This window comes from Mustelus asterias, chromosome 8 (assembly GCF_964213995.1).
Source record: "Mustelus asterias chromosome 8, sMusAst1.hap1.1, whole genome shotgun sequence".
NCBI lineage: Eukaryota > Metazoa > Chordata > Chondrichthyes > Carcharhiniformes > Triakidae > Mustelus > Mustelus asterias.
In genome coordinates, this window is record NC_135808.1 from 96627152 (window position 1) to 96649952 (window position 22801).

At 45.3% G+C, this 22801-nt stretch overlaps 1 protein-coding gene across 1 annotated transcript in view; it reads right to left on the minus strand.

Annotated features, from left to right (window-relative positions):
- The window catches only part of agbl4 (AGBL carboxypeptidase 4), a 769208-nt gene that overhangs the window by 93288 nt on the left and 653119 nt on the right, over positions 1–22801 (minus strand). The window contains exons 11-12 of the mRNA XM_078219206.1: positions 20193–20345; positions 3197–3359 (exon numbers count right to left, since the gene is read on the minus strand). Of these exons, the coding sequence (XP_078075332.1) occupies positions 3197–3359; positions 20193–20345 (316 nt within the window). The remainder of the gene's footprint in view (positions 1–3196; positions 3360–20192; positions 20346–22801) is intronic.

Consider the following 22801-nt stretch of genomic DNA (forward strand, 5'->3'; position numbering starts at 1 on the left):
TTAGAAGGACTTGAAAAGAGAAGAGAGGTGGAGAGCTTAAGGAGGGGATAAATACAGCTTATTGGACAGAACATTGAATGTGGGAGATGGGACGTCTTGTTGAAGTTGTACAAGACATTAGTAAGGCCACACTTGGAATACTGTGTACAGTTCTGGTTACCCTATTATAGAAATGATATTATTAAACTAGAAAGAGTACAGAAATGATATACTAGGATGCTACTGCGACATGATGGTTTGAGTTATAAGGAGAGACTGGATAGACTGGGACTTTTTCCCTGGAGCGTACAAGACTTAGGGGTGATATATTTGCGGTCTATAAAATAATGAGGGGCTTAGATAAAGTAGATAGTCAACATCTTTTCCCAAGGTAGGGGAGTCTAAAATTAGAGGGCATAGGTTTAAGATGAGAGGGGAGAGATACAAAAGGGTCCAGAGGGGCAATTGTTTCACACAGAGGGTGGTGAATGTCTGGAATGAGCTGCCAGAGGAAGTAGTGGATGCAGGTACAATTTTGTCTTTTAAAAAGCATTTAGACAGTTACATGGATAAGATGGGTATAGAGGAATATGGGCCAAATACAGGCAATTGGAACTGGCTTTGTGGTAAAATCTGGGCGGCATGGATAAATTGGTCCAAAGGGCCTGTTTCCATGCTGTAAACCTCTATGACTCTATGACTGGGTTAACCAAAGTAACTGTTCTGTGAAGTTATGCCATGGGATTTTTATGTCCAACTAGAGCAGATGGGCCCTCAGTTTAATGTCTAATTCAAAAGACTCCCTCAGTACTGTCCTGAAACAGCTTAGATTTCTGTACTCCAGTCTTTTGGAGTGGGATTTGAACCCATTAACTTCTGAGAGGCAAGAGTGCTATCAATTGATCGAAGCTGAGATGTTCAAGCTGCACAAAAGCCAGATACAGAGGAAAGGAGAGTTCAGAGATGCTTGTGGAAATGAAAGAAGTTACAGAGAATGGAAAGGATTTCAACATTAGGACAAGATTTTTAAATTGGAGGACAACGGACCAAGTAGTTCAGCTGGCACCAGATGGGTGACCGTAAATTGGTGCAGGAAAGGACATGAGTCGTAGTTTTTGATGAGCTGAAATTAACAGAGCCTGAAGGATGGTAATGAGAGTATTAAAACAGTTGAAATCAGAAAAGACTGAATATGATTTTCTGCAGCAGATGTAGTGATGCAGTGATGCAGAAGATGTTACGGAAGTTGAAGTAGATGTTCTTTGCAATGGAGAGGATGGGGATAAAATTCAATTTTAGCACAGGTGCAAAGTAAGTAATAGCATATCAACCACCCTCTCCAATTTTCCATTCCACTAAAGTTGCTTGTAATTCCCCCAAGCCAAAGTTACACTTCACCCAATATGTCAATAGGCGAGATCAAGTTTGAATAGGACATCATGGTTGTGAACACTAAAAATTATGGCTTTGGTTTTCATCCTGTGTAACTGTAGGAATGTAAATTGGGGGTGATTCTCTGACCCTAGATAATCTCACAAGAGTGGCTATTGTGCAATTTGTGCCGCAGAAAATTCCCCCTTCCTGCAGCGTCATAATCTTGTTCACCCCCCAGTGAACCAGATTGATATACTTGAACGGGTTTTAGCTGGATTCACCTGGCTCCCAGTATTCACTGACCTGCCGATGCAAAGGGAAGCCAGCAAGAATCACTACTGTCTCTACAAGTGGAGACCGGTGTGATGGTCACACGTTGGGGGAGGAAGGGGGGTGGTCTTGGAAGCCTTTGGAGTCCTTGGGTGGTCAAGGATATGGTGGGCATTGCCCCTGGCACTGCCAATGTGGCACTGCCAGGTTGACTGCCAATGGGGTGGGGCCTGAAGGGCAGGCCTGAAGGGGAGACTAAAAAGGGGTGGGGTGGGGTGGGGTCTGAAGGTGGGGGGAATGAGAGGGTGGGCAAAAAGGGGTTGGGCTTCTGGTGACCCCATAGTGGGGTTTTGCACATTTGGGGCAGTGGCCATGGGTAGTGCCGATTTGGGGGTGGGGGGGCTGATGCTAGTAAGTGGGGTCTTTGTCAGTGAGTGGGGGGGTATGTTCTAGAGGGTTGTCTGGAGATCGGGGTGCCCTTCGATCTCTGAGGAGCCGATCTTGCCGACATCTTTAGGTCCAGCACATCTCTTTGCCAGCGGAAATCTCTCCAAGCCTCAAAAAATGACTAAGTGTGGATTGCGGTCTGGATCGTGCAGACCCACCTGGCAGGAATTGCACCAGTTTTCCTGCCAGCGACAACACTTTGAAATATTTTGGGAGAATTGTGCCCACTATATTTTTATGCATGTATTTGTTTAATAGTCAGGTTTCATAAATGCCAGGTAGATAAGTTTTACAATTTGAGTTATATACTTGTTGCCATTCACCAATTCATAAGAACATAAGAAATAGGAGCAGGAGTAGGCCATCTAGCCCCTCGAGCCTGCCCCGCCATTCAATAAGATCATGGCTGATCTGACGTGGATCAGTACCACTTACCCGCCTGATCCCCATAACCCTTAATTCCCTTACCGATCAGGAATCCATCCATCCGCGCTTTAAACATATTCAGCGAGGTAGCCTCCACCACCTCAGTGGGCAGAGAATTCCAGAGATTCACCACCCTCTGGGAGAAGAAGTTCCTCCTCAACTCTGTCTTAAACCAACCCCCCTTTATTTTGAGGCTGTGTCCTCTAGTTTTAACTTCCTTACTAAGTGGAAAGAATCTCTCCGCCTCCACCCTATCCAGCCCCCGCATTATCTTATAAGTCTCCATAAGATCCCCCCTCATCCTTCTAAACTCCAACGAGTACAAACCCAATCTCCTCAGCCTCTCCTCATAATCCAAACCCCTCATCTCAGGTATCAACCTGGTGAACCTTCTCTGCACTCCCTCCAATGCCAATATATCCTTCCTCATATAAGGGGACCAATACTGCACACAGTATTCCAGCTGCGGCCTCACCAATGCCCTGTACAGGTGCATCAAGACATCCCTGCTTCACTTCACTTCATGAAGATATTTTCAAGGTAGTAACAATAATAATCAACAGTTTATGAACTTAGTTTGATCTATCGATAGCTCTTATTTCTTACACTTAAACAACTTCATGATTATTTTCTCCCCAACTGTAATTGTATCCATCCATAAGATAAAATCTATTTAATCGTTTTACATTAAAAAGGATACAGGCTTCTTCAGTGTAAGGAACTGTGCTGGTAGTTCCTCCCACTACATAACTGTAAAAGGAAACTTCCAGTGTGTAGCAGTAGGAGGTGTCATCCAGAAGACCACCAAGGAAGCGACGTCCTGTGCCTGCTTTCACAGCATCTCGATTAAAGCAAGTACTAGACTAAAAATAAAACATTTGAAAATTAAGAATTTAAAAACATCAATACTAATAATGTTAACATGAAAACAGTTGTATTGCACAGCAGTACAATGTTACTACAATTCCACATTGTTATGAAATCAATGGCAATTGAATCATACTGTCTTGTAATGAAAATGTCCCTGATTCAAATTCCCTTAGCAACATCTTTTAAATACAGAAATGGAAAGCATCTTGGAGCTGAAATTTGACAACTCCTGAAACCAGGCACAGGACTGCAATGCCTAATTAATCTGCCCTTGTTGAGTGTAATGCAGAAGATGGAGTGCAATGCCTCATCCTGTCAGTTTGAATCTTGTTTGATCAAGCCCAAGTTGGGGTACAACGTCTCATCTTGTCAGCTTGGATCTTGTTTGTCCCTCACATGTGGACCATGAATTGTATTCAATTTGAATTGGTTTTTTGGCTGGAATAAAAGTATGACAATTTGTTCTGTTTTAAATGATTTCAATGTCCAGTCAGTGCTGTCTGCGTTGTTGAATGGCTGGCGCCTCAGCTGGGACCTAATATTGTGAGTCACTAGCGTTGTTCGTAGCTAGCCAGCACCTCATAAGGGAGGTGTATTGTGGCTGCAGCAGTCATGCAGGAAGTGATTCTGACCTGTGAGCCAATGATGGAACAATACGGGAGGGACGCGGCTCCACAGTGTTTGCCTTGGTGGAAGAGTTGATAAATGGGAGAAATGTCCAATAACAGTACTGGGCCTGAAGGATCTCTGGACACACACTAAGAAGGCAATGGAACTAAATAGCCTTAGAGGTTAATGTTAGCAGTCTAGCAGCGAGGGTCTGAGCAGTGCTGCAAAAGTCCAATGACCTCACATGAATGGTCAAGGTCAGTAAATGCATCTTCAAATGCCATGTCCCTCCAAATGCACACTGGCTTCAGACACCGTCCAATTCACTGCATCCATAGAGCTCTCTTACCAACAATTTCTATCAATCAGGACTCAGGCAAGTCATTCATATGCTTCACTGTATCCTTACACACCAACCACTGCTGCAAGACTCATACCTACATTTCACAGTTTGCACACATTGCCAGCTACTCAACCATGATAGGCATGTCTTCAACTTTAGTGGAGGTGCAAACACATTGCACTGCACTCTGTGACACACTTTCCTCTTTCTTGCGCAAGAAGGAACACACAACAGGTAGCAGCAAGCACTAACGGGGGAAGGGGGAGTGGACGGGGTCCTACATATCCTGACCACAATGGAGGAGATGGTGCAGGTGATTATTGCAATTTCCTTCGCTCGGCTGGAGGCTCTGAAACTGTTGAATTTGATGGTATCCTCATACCAAATCCTCTTACTCACATCTCACCTCCCCCTCATCTAACACTCCCTTCAGATTTACAAGCTGCAGATAGTGAAGGCTTCTGCCAATTACTTTAACGCCCCCCTCCCCATATCATAACTTTACCCTGTGGGCCCAATTTTACCATTTTGATTCTAAGTGCTGGGCAGACTTGGGAGTGTTTCAGATCCGACTTTTAGACCCGTTCTCAGGCGCCCCCATACACACTCTGCCTGAAAAAAATTTCAGCGATTCTGAATCGCGCTGCACCGGTCTGAAGACGGGGCTTATCGCACCCGAAACACCGCTGCTCCAATCGGTGCCTCCAACTGCGCATGCTCACCAAAGCAAATGATAGAATGCTGCTCCCCTACCACATCCCTCCTGGCCCAGAAAATGCCTCCCCCCTGGCCCCCACAGACAATGACCCACCCTCACAACATTACTGACCCCTTTATCCCCCCATCCGCCCATCATCCAGACCGATCGCAGCCCCCTCCCCCCCCAACGATCTCAGGCAGAGTGGCAGTGGACCCCCCCTTCCCCTTCACTCATCTCAAGCAGAGAGATCCACTCTGCCCCCTCCACCCTACAGATATCAGGTAGGGTGATCCCCCTCACTCCCACCCCGGACCCTCCCGCACAAGGCCCCCATCTCCTCCGGACGCCGATGACAATGTGACACCTCCCTCTCTCTCCCCTGTCCCCAGTCATTGAGGTACTCACCCACATCCCCCTCCCCCCCCCCGGCCCCATCAGCACACCTGCAAGTGCTCACTTGCCTTCCCCTCAATGCTAACAAGCAAACTGCATGTAACTTGCTGGAATGTTCTGCCAAATTGCCTGCAGCTGATCTGCCCTAACGAGGGGCAGCTCCATTAAAAACTCAAGAATGGACAGGCAGGCAGGCATTCCTGCACAAAGTGTGCGCACGTCCAGCCCCCCGATTCTCTGAAGGTGACCTGGGGAGGCTGCTGGATGCAGCAGAGGCGAGGCGGGACACCCTCTTCCTCCCAGGAATATGCAGGCAAAGAGGGGCTGATGGAAATGCAGCCTGGGAGGAAGTCACCGCCTCGGTCAGTGCCAGGGCACTGGCTCCCCGAACCGGGAAGCAGTACCGGAAAAAAGTCAATGACCTCATCCACGCAGCAAAGGTGAGTGCTGAACTCCATTTTGCATCATGCCCCATATCTCCTCCAGATCCTCCCATCCCCAGCAACCTGCATGCTTCCAGCCCCTGATCCCCAGCAGCTACTTCCTTTCCCCCCAATGAGCTCCGCTGTGCTTGCCATCCAAGGGCCATCACGTGATACTCTGCAGGAGCCACGCCACCATTTCTTTCATGGCTCCTTCTGTCTCCACAGGAGAAGACCAAGCACAACACCCGTGAGAGGGCGAAGACAGGGGGTGGTGAACCAGACCTCCAGGTCCTCACCCCCTTTGAGGAGCTGGTGCTGGAGCTCTCCAGAGAAGGGGAGATGTGGGCTGACAGTGATAGCATGATCAGGCTGCCGTCAAGACATGACACCTGTCATTCCTCCACTCACTTTGAGGCAACTTCTCGGGGGCAAGGGGCAAGGTTCAAAGGAGATGTACAAGGCATGTTTATTTGCACAGAAAAGGTAGTGTGTGCCTGGAACTCGCTGCCTTGGGAGGTTGTGGATGCATACGATAGTGACCTTTAAGGGGCATCTCTACAGCTATGTGAAAAGGATGGGAATAGAGGCATATGGTCTCCGAAAGGGTAGGGAATTGCAAAACAGATGGGCAGCCTGGTCACTACAGGCTTGGAGGGCCAAAGGGCCTATTTCTGTGATGTAATTTTCTTGGTTCTTTGTTCTATGTTCAATGGAGAAATGTGAATCATGTGTCTGGCATCCCGGATTCCTCTCCCTCCCTTGCACTTAACCCCAGGACAGACCTGGACTTCCTGGGACCTTCTGGACTACAGGCCCCGGCTACAGCTCCCACCCCTCCTGGTCCAGACAGCTCGGACGAGTCCTCGGAGAATGCGGATGAAGGGACCTCAAGGGTGGCACCGTTTTGGTGTCAACTGCCACCTCACAACTCACCATCCCAGATACAGACACGTCAGTGGGTCCAGTTAGTGTTGAGGCATCAGGGTCACTCTCTGGTGAGCACGACACATCTGATAATGTACATTGGGTGGAGGAGGGAATGTCCGAGGCCTGTGGCACGCAGGGTCCTGCCAGCGGGAGGATTCAGCTAGCCCCAGGCTACATGCTGGGCTTCTGAGATCACTTCTCCCTCAGCTGCTGGAGATGCAGCAACAGAGCCAGGGAATGCAGGAGGGGCTGGCGGCCACACTGGACTGACTGCGAGGCTGTTGGGAAGAGTCCCAAAGCTTTCAGGTGGACAAACTATTGCCTATCTTGCGTGCTTCCCACGCCAACACTGCAAAGGTGGCGTCTGCAGTGGAAAGCCTGGGGCAGGGGATCCTGAGTGACAGGCTCCAAATGATGGCCAAGTCACAGCAGGCCACAGCAGAGTCCCACAGGGCTGCAGCCGAGTCACAGCGGGTCACAGCTGAGGGACTGAACAGGCTTTTCAAGATTCTGGTGCCCATGACTGAGAGGCTCGAGAGCTTGCAGGAGACCCAGCGGGACAGTGCTGGGACACAGCGGGCAATGGCAGCAGCCCTTGAGAACATGGCCCAGTCTCAGAGGGCCACGGCTGAGGGGTTGCAGAGCATGGCCCAGTCTCAGAGGGCACTTGCTGCAGCCATTGAGAGGTGGCCCCTGACTCAAGTGGCCATCTCAGAGAGCTCGACCACCATGGGTAGGACGCAGGTGGTCCTCCAGGCCTGGCAGTGCCAGGTGACACTGGAGCTTCTGGAGCTCACTGCAGAAGCACCGCGGTCCCATGGAGTGACCCGGGGGCCACAGGAACCCCAAAGGAGGAGGAAGGTCTCGAGCCCATGCCAGGACCTTCCAGCCAGGAGACTGTGGCTGTGGCTACACCTTCTGACTCCCCCCTTCCTGACACCGGGGCATCCCAGGGGCAGCGGGATGAAGAGGGTGTCATGGAAATATCCCAGACACCTGGAAGCAGGCCAGAGCCCTCAAGGTCTCCACAGGACGCCCGCCACGTATATCACCGGCCACGGGACGAGGTAGGCAGCTGGCCCCCTCCACCTCCAATGTACATTCTGGGGAGTCACTGAGACATTGTTGTAGGCCACATAAGGTTAGGAAGTTGTAGTTGCACTGAGATGGCACGGTGAAGGGCTGCACTAGTTAGCAAGATATTTAAGCACCTTAACATTTTCTGTTCACAAGTTTTTATGTTAAAACTTCTTATTTAAACACGTTTATTGTAAATAAATGTTTTTTTCACCATCCCCCTGTGACCAATTTGTCTCGATTATGAATCCTCTTCTATTGATGAGTGCCAGAATGATGCTTCATGTTGATGTTAGTTGGGGAGGCCCCTCAATGCTGTGTCACTGAGAAAAGGAAGCCATTCATTCCGTAGAGCCCACAACCATTGTGCGGGAACAGATCACTGGGCTGTATTGGAGGGCCAGATTGGTCCAGGCACTGGAATTACATCTTGAGGAGCCCAATGCATCTCTCCACTATTGCGCGGGTTGCTACATGGGCCTCATTATAGCAGGTCTCCGTCTCAGACACAGGCCTCCCCACAGGCATCATCAGCCATGTCCAAAGCGGGTAACCCATATCACCCACGAGCCACCCCGCACCTGGGCTCCTCCTCAAATGCCTCGGGATGTCCAAGCTCCTGACAATGGAGCTGTCGTACACGCTGCCTGGATGTATGGCGCAGATGTGCATGATGGTCATTTATGGTCGCACACTGAATATTCAGGAAGTGGAACCCTTCCTATTTACAAATCTTCATGGATTCTGTAGGGGGGCCTTGAGGGTGACGCGTGTGCAGTCAGTCGCCCCCTGCACTTTAGGCATCCCTGCAATGGCAGCGAACCCTGCAGCCCGGGCTTCCTGCTGCGCCTGGTATGCATTCAATGCATTTAAATTGCCATTGCGCCCGTTTCGTACGCGGTCCCGATCACGGCCATTTTAGGCACTTGGTAAAGGGGGAACCAGCGCGGATCGCACTACTCACCTCACGCCCAACTTTACCAAGTTTTCGTACTCGAAAGCGGGCACAACTTGATGGTAAAATTGGGCCCTGTGTCTTTCTTCTTTAAGATCCTAGGCTTCAGCCTGGTCAGGCAGTGAAAAGACAAGAAGACATTGATGCTGAAGATGCACCATCAGGCAATTTCACACTTACATAGCTGGAGGTAGGTTGTTTAGAAATCTTAGAAACCCTACAGCACAGAAAGAGGCCATTCGGCTCATCAAGTCTGCACCGACCACAATCCCACCCAGGCCCTACCCCCATATCCCTACATATTTACCCACTAATCCCTCTAACCTACGCATCCCAGGACACTAAGGGCAATTTTAGCATGGCCAATCAACCTAACCCGCACATCTTTGGACTGTGGGAGGAAACCGGAGCACCCAGAGGAAACCCACGCAGACACGAGGAGAATGTGCAAACTCCACACAGACAGTGACCCAAGCCGGGAATCGAACCCAGGTCCCTGGAGCTGTGAAGTAGCAGTGCTAATCACTGTGCTACCGTGCCGCCCAACTACAGTGCCTGCTTCCAGGTGTCTGCATCTTTACATGGTGACACACTGGACACATGTGGCCTGCACCTAAGGCCGGGGGCAAGGATTGTGCTTGCAGGAGGGCGAGGTTGCACATGAATTCAGATGTAAAGGACTGAGAGGAACACTTCAATGGGTCAGGATACAAAAGGGCAATGATGTGTATGCATAACAAGATGTTTGGTCTATTGGGAATCCTGCCAGAAAACCTATGGTCAATGAAGGCATATGGAGGAGTCCAATGTCAACTGGCACAATGCTTTGCGCAGAGCTTGGAGCCCATCCTCTTCAGTGTGGAAGTGGTGGTGAACTCCATGAGAACACTTGAAGTCAAATCCATGCTGCAGCATTTGATGGGCGATGTCTCAACTTCCATAGCTGCACAAGCATGCAATGTATGCCAACAGCTGGGTGCTGCAGTGGAAACTCAGAATGAAGCCATGTGAAGTCAGCTCACTGACACCCACCCTCAGACTTCTACCATAATTACTGTGGATTACAATGTGAAAACTGGTTTGCAAAGTCTCACAGGAAACCACCAATCTGTCCTCCAACAGATTAATGGAACTGCTGAGGCATGTCATGGGGGAGGGGCAGTGGTTCCATGAAACGCAAACCTGCTATCCTCTCTTCGGAAAAACATTTGTTCTCCAACACCTGCCACTCTGCCAGTGGTTTCACTGTTGCCTGCCAGCCCAGCCTGCTGCTACCCATGTTGAGATGATGCTATTGACAGCTGAGTCATCCTCCCAAGACCGTACAGTCTCATCCACTGAAAGTCAGCAAGCCTTCCAACCTCCATGCTACAGACGTTGGTATAGAACTGTATAGAGGATCAAGGACAGGCAAAGACGCATTACATTGTTTACTGGATTGGTTCCTGCAATGAGAGAGTTGTTCTACGATGGGAAGTTCAATAAATTGGAACTATGCTCACTGGAGTTTAGAGAATAAAAGTTAATCTCATTGTCAACCTTCATCAGAATCTTGTATGTCTCAAGAGTAGACTCTGACAGCTTGTTTTCCCTTGCTGAGGATTCTAGAATATGTGAGCACAATTGCAGGATAAGGGACCGATCATTTAAGACTGTGATGAGGAGAAATTCTTCACTAAAATGGTTGCAAAGCTTTGAAATTGTCTACCCCAGAGGATTGTGGCTGCTCCATCACTGAGTAAATTTAAAGATAAGACAGGCAAATCTTTGGTCTCTCAGGGCATCAGGCATATGGGGTGCACTAGGAAAACTGGAGTTGAGGCAGAAGACCGACCCTCATATTAACAGAGGGATAGAAACTGCGCATCAGCGTAGGCTTGGTGGACTGAAGGGCCAGTTCCTGTGCTGGATTGTTCTTTACTCTTTGTAACAGGCTTGAGGGGCCATTTAGTTTACTCCTGCTTTTATTTCTGAAGTTCTTAATATGGGCACGAAAGGAATGCAGTAGGGTGATTAGTTAATTTTTGTGTGCAATGTGGAATTATCTGAATTGTAAATTTGGTTTGAAATGTTTATGGTGTGGTTGTTTTTATTTTTGCATTATGGCCAAATGAATGTTGCGACTATTAGTGACAGAGGGAAGGTGGGAGGTAAGATGTCAGACTGCTGGTGAATGAAGAATTGGGGTTGTGGTTCCTGACATTGCACTCAGATGAGTTCTGCATGGACAACATGACCAGGTTGGAATGTAGTTAACTCTCAATGAAGAGGGAGCATCAGTTTCAGCCTGGAAGGAGCCAGATAAATGAAAGTTCACAGTTACTGACAATGTGATCCTTGCCTTGCTCTAAGGCTATAGTTGTGCTTTCAACAGATGGAAGAATGCAGCAAAGACATCCTTATTGAAGCACAGACACCTCATATATTGCTCCTCTTTGAGGTAAGAAAATTGCTCCTTGAACACCCTAGACAGATATAGCGTATTACTGAATGCCCTTCTCCCACTCATCTCACTCCCAACAACTTATCCTGTTCTGCATTATCTCTATACATTCTCCAGAACATATAGCATTCTAAGGGGAATGTGTATGCGTACACCTATAACTGGGAGCAACTGGCTTGTGCAGAAACTTTGAAGTAAGCAAAACTCCACAATCCCTATTATACCACTTTCTGTAGACCGTTACAAATTTAAATGACTATGGACAGCACCAAACAGCTGTACAATCAAAGCAACAACCAGAAGAAATCAACCAGCAACTAATCTGTATGCAGTTGATGATTCCTTTAAATTTCACCGGTGGGGGTCCTTACAGCTGCTGAATGCATGTTGAATGCTGATTGACATATCCAAACAACGGTTCCTCCCAATTTCAATTTTACACTGTGCATGTATTTTGTGTATGCTTAAAACGTTTATATGTAAAAATATATATTCATCAGTTATCAAGATTAGTGAAAAGTTTTGCATTTACTAAACATAAATTTGTGATCAGCTGCTGAGACAGCAAAGCTCTGTGGTGAGGAGCACAACTCATTTTTGCCAGGTCTGACAGTATCTGTGCAGAGAACAGAGCTAATTTGAGTTTGGATGACCCTTCTTCAGAACTGCTCTGAGTCATCCTGACTCGAAATGTTAGATCTATTCTCTCTCCACAGATGCTGCCAGACCTGTTGATATTTTCTAGCATCTTTTGTTTGTGTTTCGGATGCCAGCATCCACAGTAATTCGTTTTCATCACTTTTGCCAACATTGCTTGTTGGTTACGTGGTCTGTAACACCCAGAAGTTTAATTTCTACAAACCATTAGTCCTAAAATATATCTTCTACATCTTATCTGTCCCAAATAATCATTGAAACAGGACAATCTTAGCCATAAAGTTGATACATTCACATGCTACTGTGGAATATTTACTGTACTGGAAATTACAGATACAAATATCAGATGACATAAATTATACAGTATTTATTCTTTGTTCTGCTGATGCTGCACTTGGCCGTGGCCATTGGGTTGCATTTAAGCTTCATTTTCATATGAAGCAATTTTTAAAAGCGGCATCTTGGCCTTTTGGCTAAGTTGCAAATGAGATCAAGCCTTGGGGGCGGAGACGTCTGCCTACTCCAATCAGCTTGGCTCATGTAGATCAGGCCCAGGACAGGGTAAAGGGTCGCATACCCTGTCTTGTCAGCTTGGATCGGAAATGTCTCAACTTGCTGAGACTCTGAATTGGACTTGATTTGATTGAATTGGAAAAGTATTAAAAAATAAATTAAAAAATTTATTCTTTAACTCTGATTTTCTTTTTGCTTTAATCCCTTTTATATATAGTTATTTCTATCGAGCAACAGAAGATCCAAGAAGCTGGATAATTAGAAATGTCAACAGGTATTTGAAACATAATAGAAGGCAAGTAAACAGTTCTATTCTAACCATATAAAATGATGTTGACATTTTACCAAAATGAATTAAAAGGAGGATTCTGATATATGCAGCAGGCATATCTGAAAGCAATTATTTGAGATTCTAATTATGATGATTCCTGCCAATTACTTTGATTAACATTTTCTATCTGTTCTGTTTACCTTTCAGTCACAAATTTCTATTGTTGCTTTTTTGTCATATTGTGCCATATTCATTCACAAGACAATTTCACATATTAAATGAAAACCTGACAATACTTGGATTATCAGAGAACAACTAAAGAAATTATGCAGATTTTCTTCAGTCTGATTTTTGGAAATTCATATTTATTAAAGTAACAGTTTTAATTAATCTGATTCCTCATACAATTTTTTTAATTTCCTGCTCAAATAATATCTTCTGAGAAAATATGGGGTAGAAATTTGTCTCGGGTGGTCGTACAAAAATGGCATCAGATCGGCTGCCTGGAATAAAACATAAGGAGCTGTGTATTCATTCAGATACCACTCATTTTGTGCCATTGCCCGAGGTACATTTCTGCCCCTTTATTTCTGAATATGGAATACTGAAGATGCTATAAATCATAGGGGCGATTCTTCCAAGTGTCAAAACTGAAGTAAATCATGCTGGTTTTTTTCAATGGGAATTTCAAAATGAATCTCCCACACTCTGTGCACTGCAGAGTGCACTAGCGTGAATCAGTCCAGAAATCAGTGGGCAGGGCCTATTCCTGCTGGAGAGGCTGGCAGCATAGTGCTGAACAGGCCACTGCGCATGCGCCGATCTGTCATAGCAGAGATCAGCACATGCGCAGTGGCCCCGATTGCTGGCCAGCTCGATTGCCTGCCCAGCCCCGCGACCTCTCATCGCCGGCCGTGTGACCCCCCCCCCCACAGCCTGATCGCTGGCCCCCTCAAACATGCCTGAGCCAGCCTCAACCGCCCCCCCACCCCAGCCCATCTCAATGTTCCACAACCCCCCCTCCGCAGCCTGAATCTCCCGATCCCCTCCTCCGCGATCACCCTCCCCCGCAGTAGCCTTGACTCCCATGCAGCCTCAACCCCTCCCAACAGGCTGACCCCTCTCCACCCCGATGGCCTCCCTCCCTTTCTCTGTCACCCAGCCCAAATGTCTACCCCCACCAAGTGCCCCCAAAGGCCCCACCCCATTAAGCCCAGCCCCATCCTCTTGGCATTGCCCAAAGCCTGATGGACAGTGCCAAGCTGCCCCCTGGAAATTGGCACTTTGCCCGTTGTGCAGTGCCAGGGGGCCCAGCCTGGCACTGCCAAGGTGGCAATACCGAGGGGGCACACCCCCCGCCACCCAACCCTCTGGGGGGGGGCCTCGATAGCCCTTCATTCCAGCGGGGTCAGGCTGTCAGCTCCCCGCAAGTGGGGAACTATACTAAACCCTGCTGGAGTGACATAATCCTGGTGGCCAGAGAGGCTAGCAGGCCTGGAGACTTCAGTCCCCGGTTCGCTGATGAGATGAAAATGGTATGGAGATGCTAGTTTGAAGATATTATGCAGCTCTGCGCCGATTCCTGGCAAGGAGCTGACGGCACTGGAAATCCGGCGCTTGAAGACTCGCGGAGGCCGTGGCGCCCAGCAGGGAGCCCGCAAAATGGCATCCGCTCGAATCTCCCAGCCCACTGCACTACAAAAGCAGTGCAGCGGGATAGGAGAATCACCCCATATCTTTATAATCACAAAGATCAAAGTTTTCTTTTCAATTTTGTGTCATGTTTGGTTGAAATTCTTTAAACTTTTTACTTCTCTTAGTTATATTAAGCAAAAATAAAACTTCTTTAAACATTTGTTGCCAAAATAAACTCCAGAGGGCCACCATTTTGAAGAAGTTACATTAAAAGGCATTCTTTCAAAGAATAGTTCCCTCTCAGGTTCTGAAGTTTGACCACGCGTTAACTTTGCCAACGTACGCTGGAGATTTCCCTGAGATTAAATTTAACCCAAGGGAATAATAAAACAAAAAGTAACTGGATTTGTCATCCACCAACTGTTAGAATTCATTTTAAATAAAGGGGCATCGTGAATTTTATAATGTTATTTCATGCTGTTTATTATTGTGTTATATTTCATGTGATCTGTTATTTGTGTCAGAGAATAGCATTTTCAAAATTCCTTCTGAGAAGAAATCAAAATCTTGCTAGCTACAGCAACGACTGTGACAAAATTCAACCACAGCTGTCCTAAAACACATATTTAGAAGCAGCAATTAAAACAAAAATTTCAGTGGGTAGAAATACATGATGGAGAATTTTTAAATAATTTATTCAAGTATATTAAAATAAAATCATGTTATACAGGGATGCGATAAAAATAAGAATAGTCTACAGACTAAACTCATAAGTAAATTATTGAGTTGCTCAAATGATTGTCATGGTAGCATTATGATTAATCTAATCTCCATGATGTACTTATTGTTTTTAAAGAAATATAGCATTATGAACAGACAGTGCAATAAAATATATAAGCTGTTATGCCTATTTTTTTTAAAAGTCCACAAATCAATTTCAAATAAAATACTATAACATTCATTTAGGTACAGTGTCAGCAACAATTTGTACCATAAAGCAGTCTTTGATGTGTCTATTCAATTCTCGGCTCTACAGTGAACTGACTGTTGGTAGGTAGATAAATAAAAACGAGGTAAGTTTATTGGAGACCAGGAATGTTGTGCCAGAGACTGAGGCAGACAGAAAACTGTTCAGTCTTCCTCAGTGTGAATCACAGAAGAGTTTAATCATAACTGTCATCCGTTTAATGCCCAAATATGGGGCTGAATTTTATACAAATGGCATGGATCTCAGATGCAACACCAAAAACAGGTACTGTTGCCGTATGAGCAGTCATATGGTGACCAATTAGCAGTCCAGATGAGTGGGGCCCATCCAATGGAAGAATGGGACAATGAGTGCCTATCTCTACTTCACATCATTGATGCTATCTTTAATGGTTGCCCCACGATTTGGTGATGTCTCCCTTCATGTTCTCCTCCATGCTGCAAGGGCAAGGCAAGGGACAGCAAGAAAAGACCCTGCACCCTGACCAATTCTCCATAGCTGTGGAGTCCCAACCCCCTCCCATCCCCTCGAACTTGGGTGCAATGCCACAAACTTTCACTCCACCAGGGTGAGTACTCCATACCACTTTCCTCTTTGGGACTTGCATGTGGCTACACTGGTTGGTACCCAATATGAGGAGGGAGAGACAATCCAAACAGTGCAGAATCAGAAGATCCTTTCTGAATTATGGCGGTGTTGCAGAAATATCCAACCCCGTGTCTTTGCTCAACCCCTGCCTTGCCCCTTGAGTGTGCATGTAAGGAGGAAACATTACTTATTCCCCATCACTGGCCAAAGAGCCGCTACCAGCATAGATATTGCGCTAGTCTTGATGAGAAAATAAATGCTGTTTCTCCTTCTGCTTGCAGGATAAACAATAACAAGAAGCGGGTGAAGACTCATGGAGGCATCTAAGATATTAATAATCTGTCAACCACAGAGGGGGAGATACTGGCTTGCAGGCCTAAGGTTTAATTGCAGGTGGTGAGACAGCAGAGTAAACCTAACAGAGTGAGGAGGTACATTGCTCATGTGTCCATCATAGCACCTCTGGAGCTCCACGTCAGCCTTAATTGGGATGAGGAGAGCCTTTAATCTCTAAATGCTCTGTCCCCTCATGCAGGTCATAGAAACATAGAAACCCTACAGTGCAGAAGGAGGCCATTCGACCCATCGAGTCTGCACCGACCACAATCCCACCCAGGCCCTACCCCCACATATTTACCCGCTAATCCCTCTAACCTACGCATCTCAGAATTCTAAGGGGCAATTTTTAACCTGGCCAATCAACCTAACCCGCACATCTTTGGACTGTGGGAGGAAACCGGAGCACCCGGAGGAAACCCACGCAGACACGAGGAGAATGTGCAAACTCCACACAGACAGTGACCCAAGCCGGGAATCGAACCTGGGACCCTGGAGCTGTGAGGCAGCAGTGCTAACCACTGTGCTACCGTGCCGCCCTTCATGTCTTGGCATTCTAGAAAGATGGACAGCTACAGAGATGGGGGAGCCAGCAGTCCACCTCGGAGGAGGAAGAGGAATGTTGCACCATCACATCATTACCCCGCATCCCCCACCAGCATTAAAGTACGTGGGATTTGAGATAATACATTGGCATGAATTGAGAATTAGTTAACAGCAAAGAAACGGAGAGCAGGAACAAATAAGTCTTTTTCAGAGAGGCAGATGGTGATCAGTGGGGTCCTGTCGGGATTAGTGCTTGGGCCCCAGATATTCACAATATGTATCAAAGATTTGGATGAGGGAACCAAACATATAAAATGATGACAGGACCGGACAGACTGGATGCATGGTGGATGCTTCTGCTGACTGGGGGATCTAGAACAAGATGTCATAGTCTCAGGATAGAGAGTAGATCATTTAGGACTGAGATGAGGAGCAACATCTTTCCTCAGAGGGTAGTAAACCATTGGAACTCTCTGCCACAGAATATATTTAAGAAGGAAATCAATAGGTTTCTGGACTCTAAAGGTGTCAAGAGGTATGGGGAGAGCACAGGAGCATGGCGTTGAGATAGAGGATCAGCCACGATCATGCTAAATGGTGGAGCAGGTTTGACCTACTCCTGCTCCTATTTTCTGTTCCTCTGTCTATAATGTATGCTAACCCAGCTATCCATAAAATTCAGTTCTAATATCTGGAATTCTCTCCCAAAACCTCAACATCTCTCTACTTCTTTACTGCTCTCCATCTTTAAGAATATCTTTAAAATGTCCAGTTTCAATCATCTAGCCTACTATCTCTTCGCAAATTAATCTCAAATTGTGTTTGATAACACTTCTGTGAAGAACCTTTGGACATTTTCCTACATTGAAGATGCTTTATAAATGTAAGTTGTTGTCTTGACCTGGCTTAAAAGATCCAATAATCATTGCTGCACAGGATCATAGCAGAACTGTATAAAACGCAGTGCTTATCGCTCTGGGATAAAAATTAGTTCGGGCGTGTATAGCCAGCACATGCCAGAGAGGCCCAAGGATCAATGGAAACTGATCTTCACTGGATGGGTTAGGCTAGAATCGGGGCAAATTTGCTTGTGTTGGGAGAAGCAGAGAAAATGGATTTGTACAAATTTCAGATTTGTTGCATATAATTTCCTTGACTACTATCTATATCGACTTGACTTTCTCCTATGCTCTTGTGTCTGTGTATAGCTTTGTAGAGCTGTTGTCCTTTATAAGACTTTGACGTCATTGCCAACCAAGTGCTCTGTCAACAGGAGGTATCTGGCTGTGAGCGTAATGCACCAAATCAGGTTTTTCTCCCCTCAAGGTAAAGTGTAACACTTCAGTGACATGTTCAATCTAAGAGTCAACTTCAAATCTATATGCTCAGAGCTTTTGCAAAGCTTCAATTTGCATATTAAACAATCAACTAGAAATATCGCAACACCCACAAAAATCCCTGTGTAATAATCCTGCTGTAGCACATTCAGATCATTATTAAAGAAAGCAGTCAAAATGTTCCAGGGAATTTTGCAAATGTTATTGTAAATATGAAAGAGCTCAAATATAACAGATGAAATATAAATGTGTTTCAGTCCTTTTAATAATACATTTTACCACTATTTTGCTGTATAGAAGCTATTTAATATTTTTGTACTAGCACTAAGTAGTTAGTTACTTTGAGTGCAGCAAAATGCTAAGTGATTAATCACAGCCAAAAATGGAGGTCAATTAATGATTTTCTTGAATGAGGAAGTTAATCATCAATCTGATTCTAACTTTATAAAATGTATTGATAACTCAGTTACACAGAGGGGGCGATCTGAACAGAATTTGGCAAAGTGTTGGTTCTGGTGAGAAGAATGGCATGCTTCCCTCTCGGACCAGACTGGTTTTCTCTCCAGATCTTATGACATTGTCAAAAACTAAAACAGGTGGGCGTATTTCGTGCTGTCATGTTGAGATGTGATGTGGAGTTGCCGGTATTGGACTGGGGTGGGCACAGTAAGTAGTGTCACAACACCAGGTTAAAGTCCAACAGGTTTACTTGGTATTTGTTGAGGGGCAAGGATTAAACATGCTGGCAAAGCCCAGATACACTGAGTTTGGGGTGTCACATTTAAAGGGTGCCCTGACCAGAGGAAAAAATAACCTCCCATTGTACCACGGAGGTCTCAGGGGCTCCTCCACTGCCCTGCGATCAGAGCTGGCATTCCCGCCCCTCCCCCCATGATCAGAGCCAGCATCAGTCCCCCCGTCTCCTGTGATCAGACCTGGTCACTGTGCCGTCTTCTTGCAATCTGAGCCAGCATATGTTCCCCCCTCCCGTGATCAATGCTGGCAGCCCCCCGGCAAACAGTCAGAGCCGGCACGCCCCCTCAAACAGTCAGAGCCGGCACCCCCTCCACCAAACAGTCAGAGAGTCAGAGCAGAGCCCCCCCCCCCTCCCCCCCCCGCCCCCCGCAACAAACAGTCCGGCACTTCCCCCTCCGCTGCCCTCGAATATCACCGTCATCAGACCTCTCCCCCAATTCCCACCCAATAGCCATCGCCACCATCCCCAGCTCCCAAGTTCACTCCCACAAATAAATGAGTTCTCCCTGCTATGAGGCTTCCACTTGAATCCACCCCTGGCATGGCACCTGGCATCAGTTGGCACGATGTGGAGATGCCGGCGTTGGACTGGGGTAAACACAGTAAATTTTTAACAAAACCAGGTTAAAGTCCAACAGGTTTATTTGGTAGCAAATGCCATTAGCTTTCGGAGCGCTGCTCCTTCGTCAGATGGAGTGGAAATCAGTTGGCACTGCCAGATTGGCACTGCCAGGTTGACATGGTGCCAACCTGTGCAAGGGGACAGTGCCAGGACACTACCTGGCCGTGTCCCTCTCTCCTGGGGGCTACACACACTTTTACACACCCGGGGGGAATCCCCATGACAGGTTTACGTCTGCATAAACCGCACTGACGTGACATTACGTCAGTAGGGTTTGAAATTAGTGTGGGGTCAATATCTGGCAGAACGGATATCTAATTATATTAAAATATATTCAAATGTATTCAAATCAGGTTCACGCCCTTCGCGACCTCGCCGGCGAGATTCATGATTTTGGGGTTTCGCCGGACGTTGTGCCCCCACCACCATTCCCACAGACAGCAAGAGTGGGCTCATGATCCCGCCCATAGGATCTAAATAATTTCTTCCCCGTGGTTACTCACTAATTGCTGTGTGATGGGAGTTTCTTTAATGAAGACATATCTAAGAATTGTGAACAAAATATTGATGTATGAATGAAATACTTTCTAAATAAAAAGGCAAACCTCAAGATAAGAAAGTTGCCTCTGCTGAAGTGAAACAAAGTTATAAAAATCTGGTAAGTCCTTGAAGTAGCAATTCTAATATTAAATAAAAACTGCTTACAAATGAAAAATCCTCAGCATTTTGGCACAGAAGCCTGGGAAAGACTGCTTGCCTCTGGAACCTCTCTTCATCCTCAAAGATGTTTCCATACATAAATCCATTCATCATAGTCGAATGAGCATGGATGTCAATGTAGAATTCCATGCTTGCTTTCTGTTAGAGAGGATAAAAGTAATACAAAATGTAACTTGAAAATACATGAACCAGTTTCATGGATGAAACGTTTTGCCAAACACTTTAACTTAGCCTTCCTGAATAAATAAAGGTCAAGGCTTTGGGAGATTAATCCAAATGGGAAAAAAGTAAATTGTGTTAACCGGTTGGCTGTGAAATTCCAAGAATGGTACGGTGGATAAATTTTAAGAGTGTTGCAACTTACAGTCACCTTAAATTCATAATTTTGTGGTTTGGGGTGAAATATGAAATGATGCAATAGATACTTTATTGGAATTGTCTTGATGCTTAATTCCCAGAAGTGCCCCTTGTGCATCAGCTGTGGAGAGTTTACTGAAACTGTAATTACCTGAAAAATAACAGGCCTCCAAATACAGTGGATAATGTGCTCATTTTTATTCAATGAGCCAGAAGAACATTATTTTACTATACGGACATTCATTCAGAACACATAAAGAAATCTTACATAAAGCACATGCAAAAAGATTCTCTTTTTTAAAATACTTTTCTTTCACTTTAAATAGGCTTTCTTCATAACACGTTTTTCAATGTTCTTTCAGCAGTTATCTTGGAAAGTAGTGCAGATGTATTAAGGTTTTATCTGTATCCACAGCAATATTGAGCTTTCTACATCACTGAACCTGGCTCTGCAATGCAGGATTTTATATAATACCTTTTTTAATATATTTGTTTTGAACTTCTGAGCAATAAATAATGAACTTCCTCTCCCCAGTGATTTCTGTTACAATATATAAATAAAACAGAATCCAAAATTTTGAAAAGACCAAGATGGATCAGGATAAAACTGTTTTAGTTGGTAGCAAAAAAAAGAACAGAATTTCTAATCAATAAAAAGGACTGCACTGAAAACTGTAACTCAAAACAAGTGATAGATAATATACATGAACATCACAACATTATCTATTCATGACAACACTTCTACTCCTAAGGTCATAAACACATACTGGAGCACAAGCAACTCTGTTTTAAATTCCATTCACAGCAGAAGCAATTTCCTAGTGTGCAAAGTGCTGTCAGCAGCTCTGATGTTTGTGTATGAAATATAGACAATATGACTGGCCCATCGGCAGCCATGTCAGGCTGATGGATGGTGCCTGTAAAGAAGTAAAGCGGCTGCTGTTAGGACCAGTCTATCAGAAGCTTGAAGGAGATTCAAACTTAATAGAGGTAAAACTCTTATAATCGGCAAATTTCTTCAAATGATAGGAAAGGGACAAATCTGAAATATAAAGTGCAATTTCCGCTCTGGGATAGTACAGCACAGCACAGACAGACATAAAATACAATGGGTACGTCCATAAGCTCAGCTAATTTAGGATGTGTTCTGGATAAATTAAATTTGCACGTACCACAGCTTATTTATATTTCATATGCAACACCATTTCTTAAAAGTATCTGAAGCTCTGACAGTAGACTTGTATATGTCAAAATGCAAGCATGCACACTGATGAATTAAAGACAAAATGGCTTTAAGGGATTGTATTCATCTTTTTTGACAGACCCAATACATTTATTTCTGCTTAGAAATTAATTTTCTAATACTAACAAAGGTCAAAATGAACTACATAGAAGTCCCAGGGATTTCGTCATCTTCAGCAAATGATCTCAAATGGTTTTGTCAGGTATACCTCGATAATGTTGGATGATGTATGTCAGTAGGAATAAACTGATCAGAATGATTTTTTTTTAAAATCCAATATATAAATAGCAGAAGCTACTGAAAAATAAATGGTTCTCTTTTCTATTTCGAGGGAATTGTGTTCAGGATATGTTAATATTTCATAGGCTTATTAAAAATTTTGACTTTGGCTGAATGATAATTAAAGACTAAGCCACCGGGTATTAAGATCAACAAACTGCTACCGCAATTTTAAATAACACTCAAAAAAAAGGGGGAATTCTCTTGCTTCCTCACAACGTGTTTCTTGCAGTGGGAGGCAGCCGGCAGTGGGATCTTCTGGGATTTCCCATTGACTGCACACCCCCCCCATGACTGGAATTCTCCAGCTGTTCGCACCGGCAGGTTTCCTGGCGGCATGGGGTGCAATCAATGGGAAATCCCATTGACAGTGGCAGGACCACTGCCTCCCACCAGGAGGAATATGCTGTGGGGAGACCAGAGAATCCCCCCCCCTCCAAATATTTCACATTGTGTAGTTCAGACACAGGATCCAAAATTCCTTTTTTTTTGTGAAAATTGGATAAATGTATATTTGTTAGCTGAAAAATAATAGAACTTGAAATTCTTGAAAAAGTGAACAATTAACTTCAATTTGACAAAGTGGTTAATCTCTATGCATCTGAAGCAATGATCTTGCATCATAAATGGACCAACTAACAAGTGACTTGAATAAAAAAATATCAGAAAGGTTATTAATTCAGCTGTGGAATGATCCTTGATAGCAGATCAATAA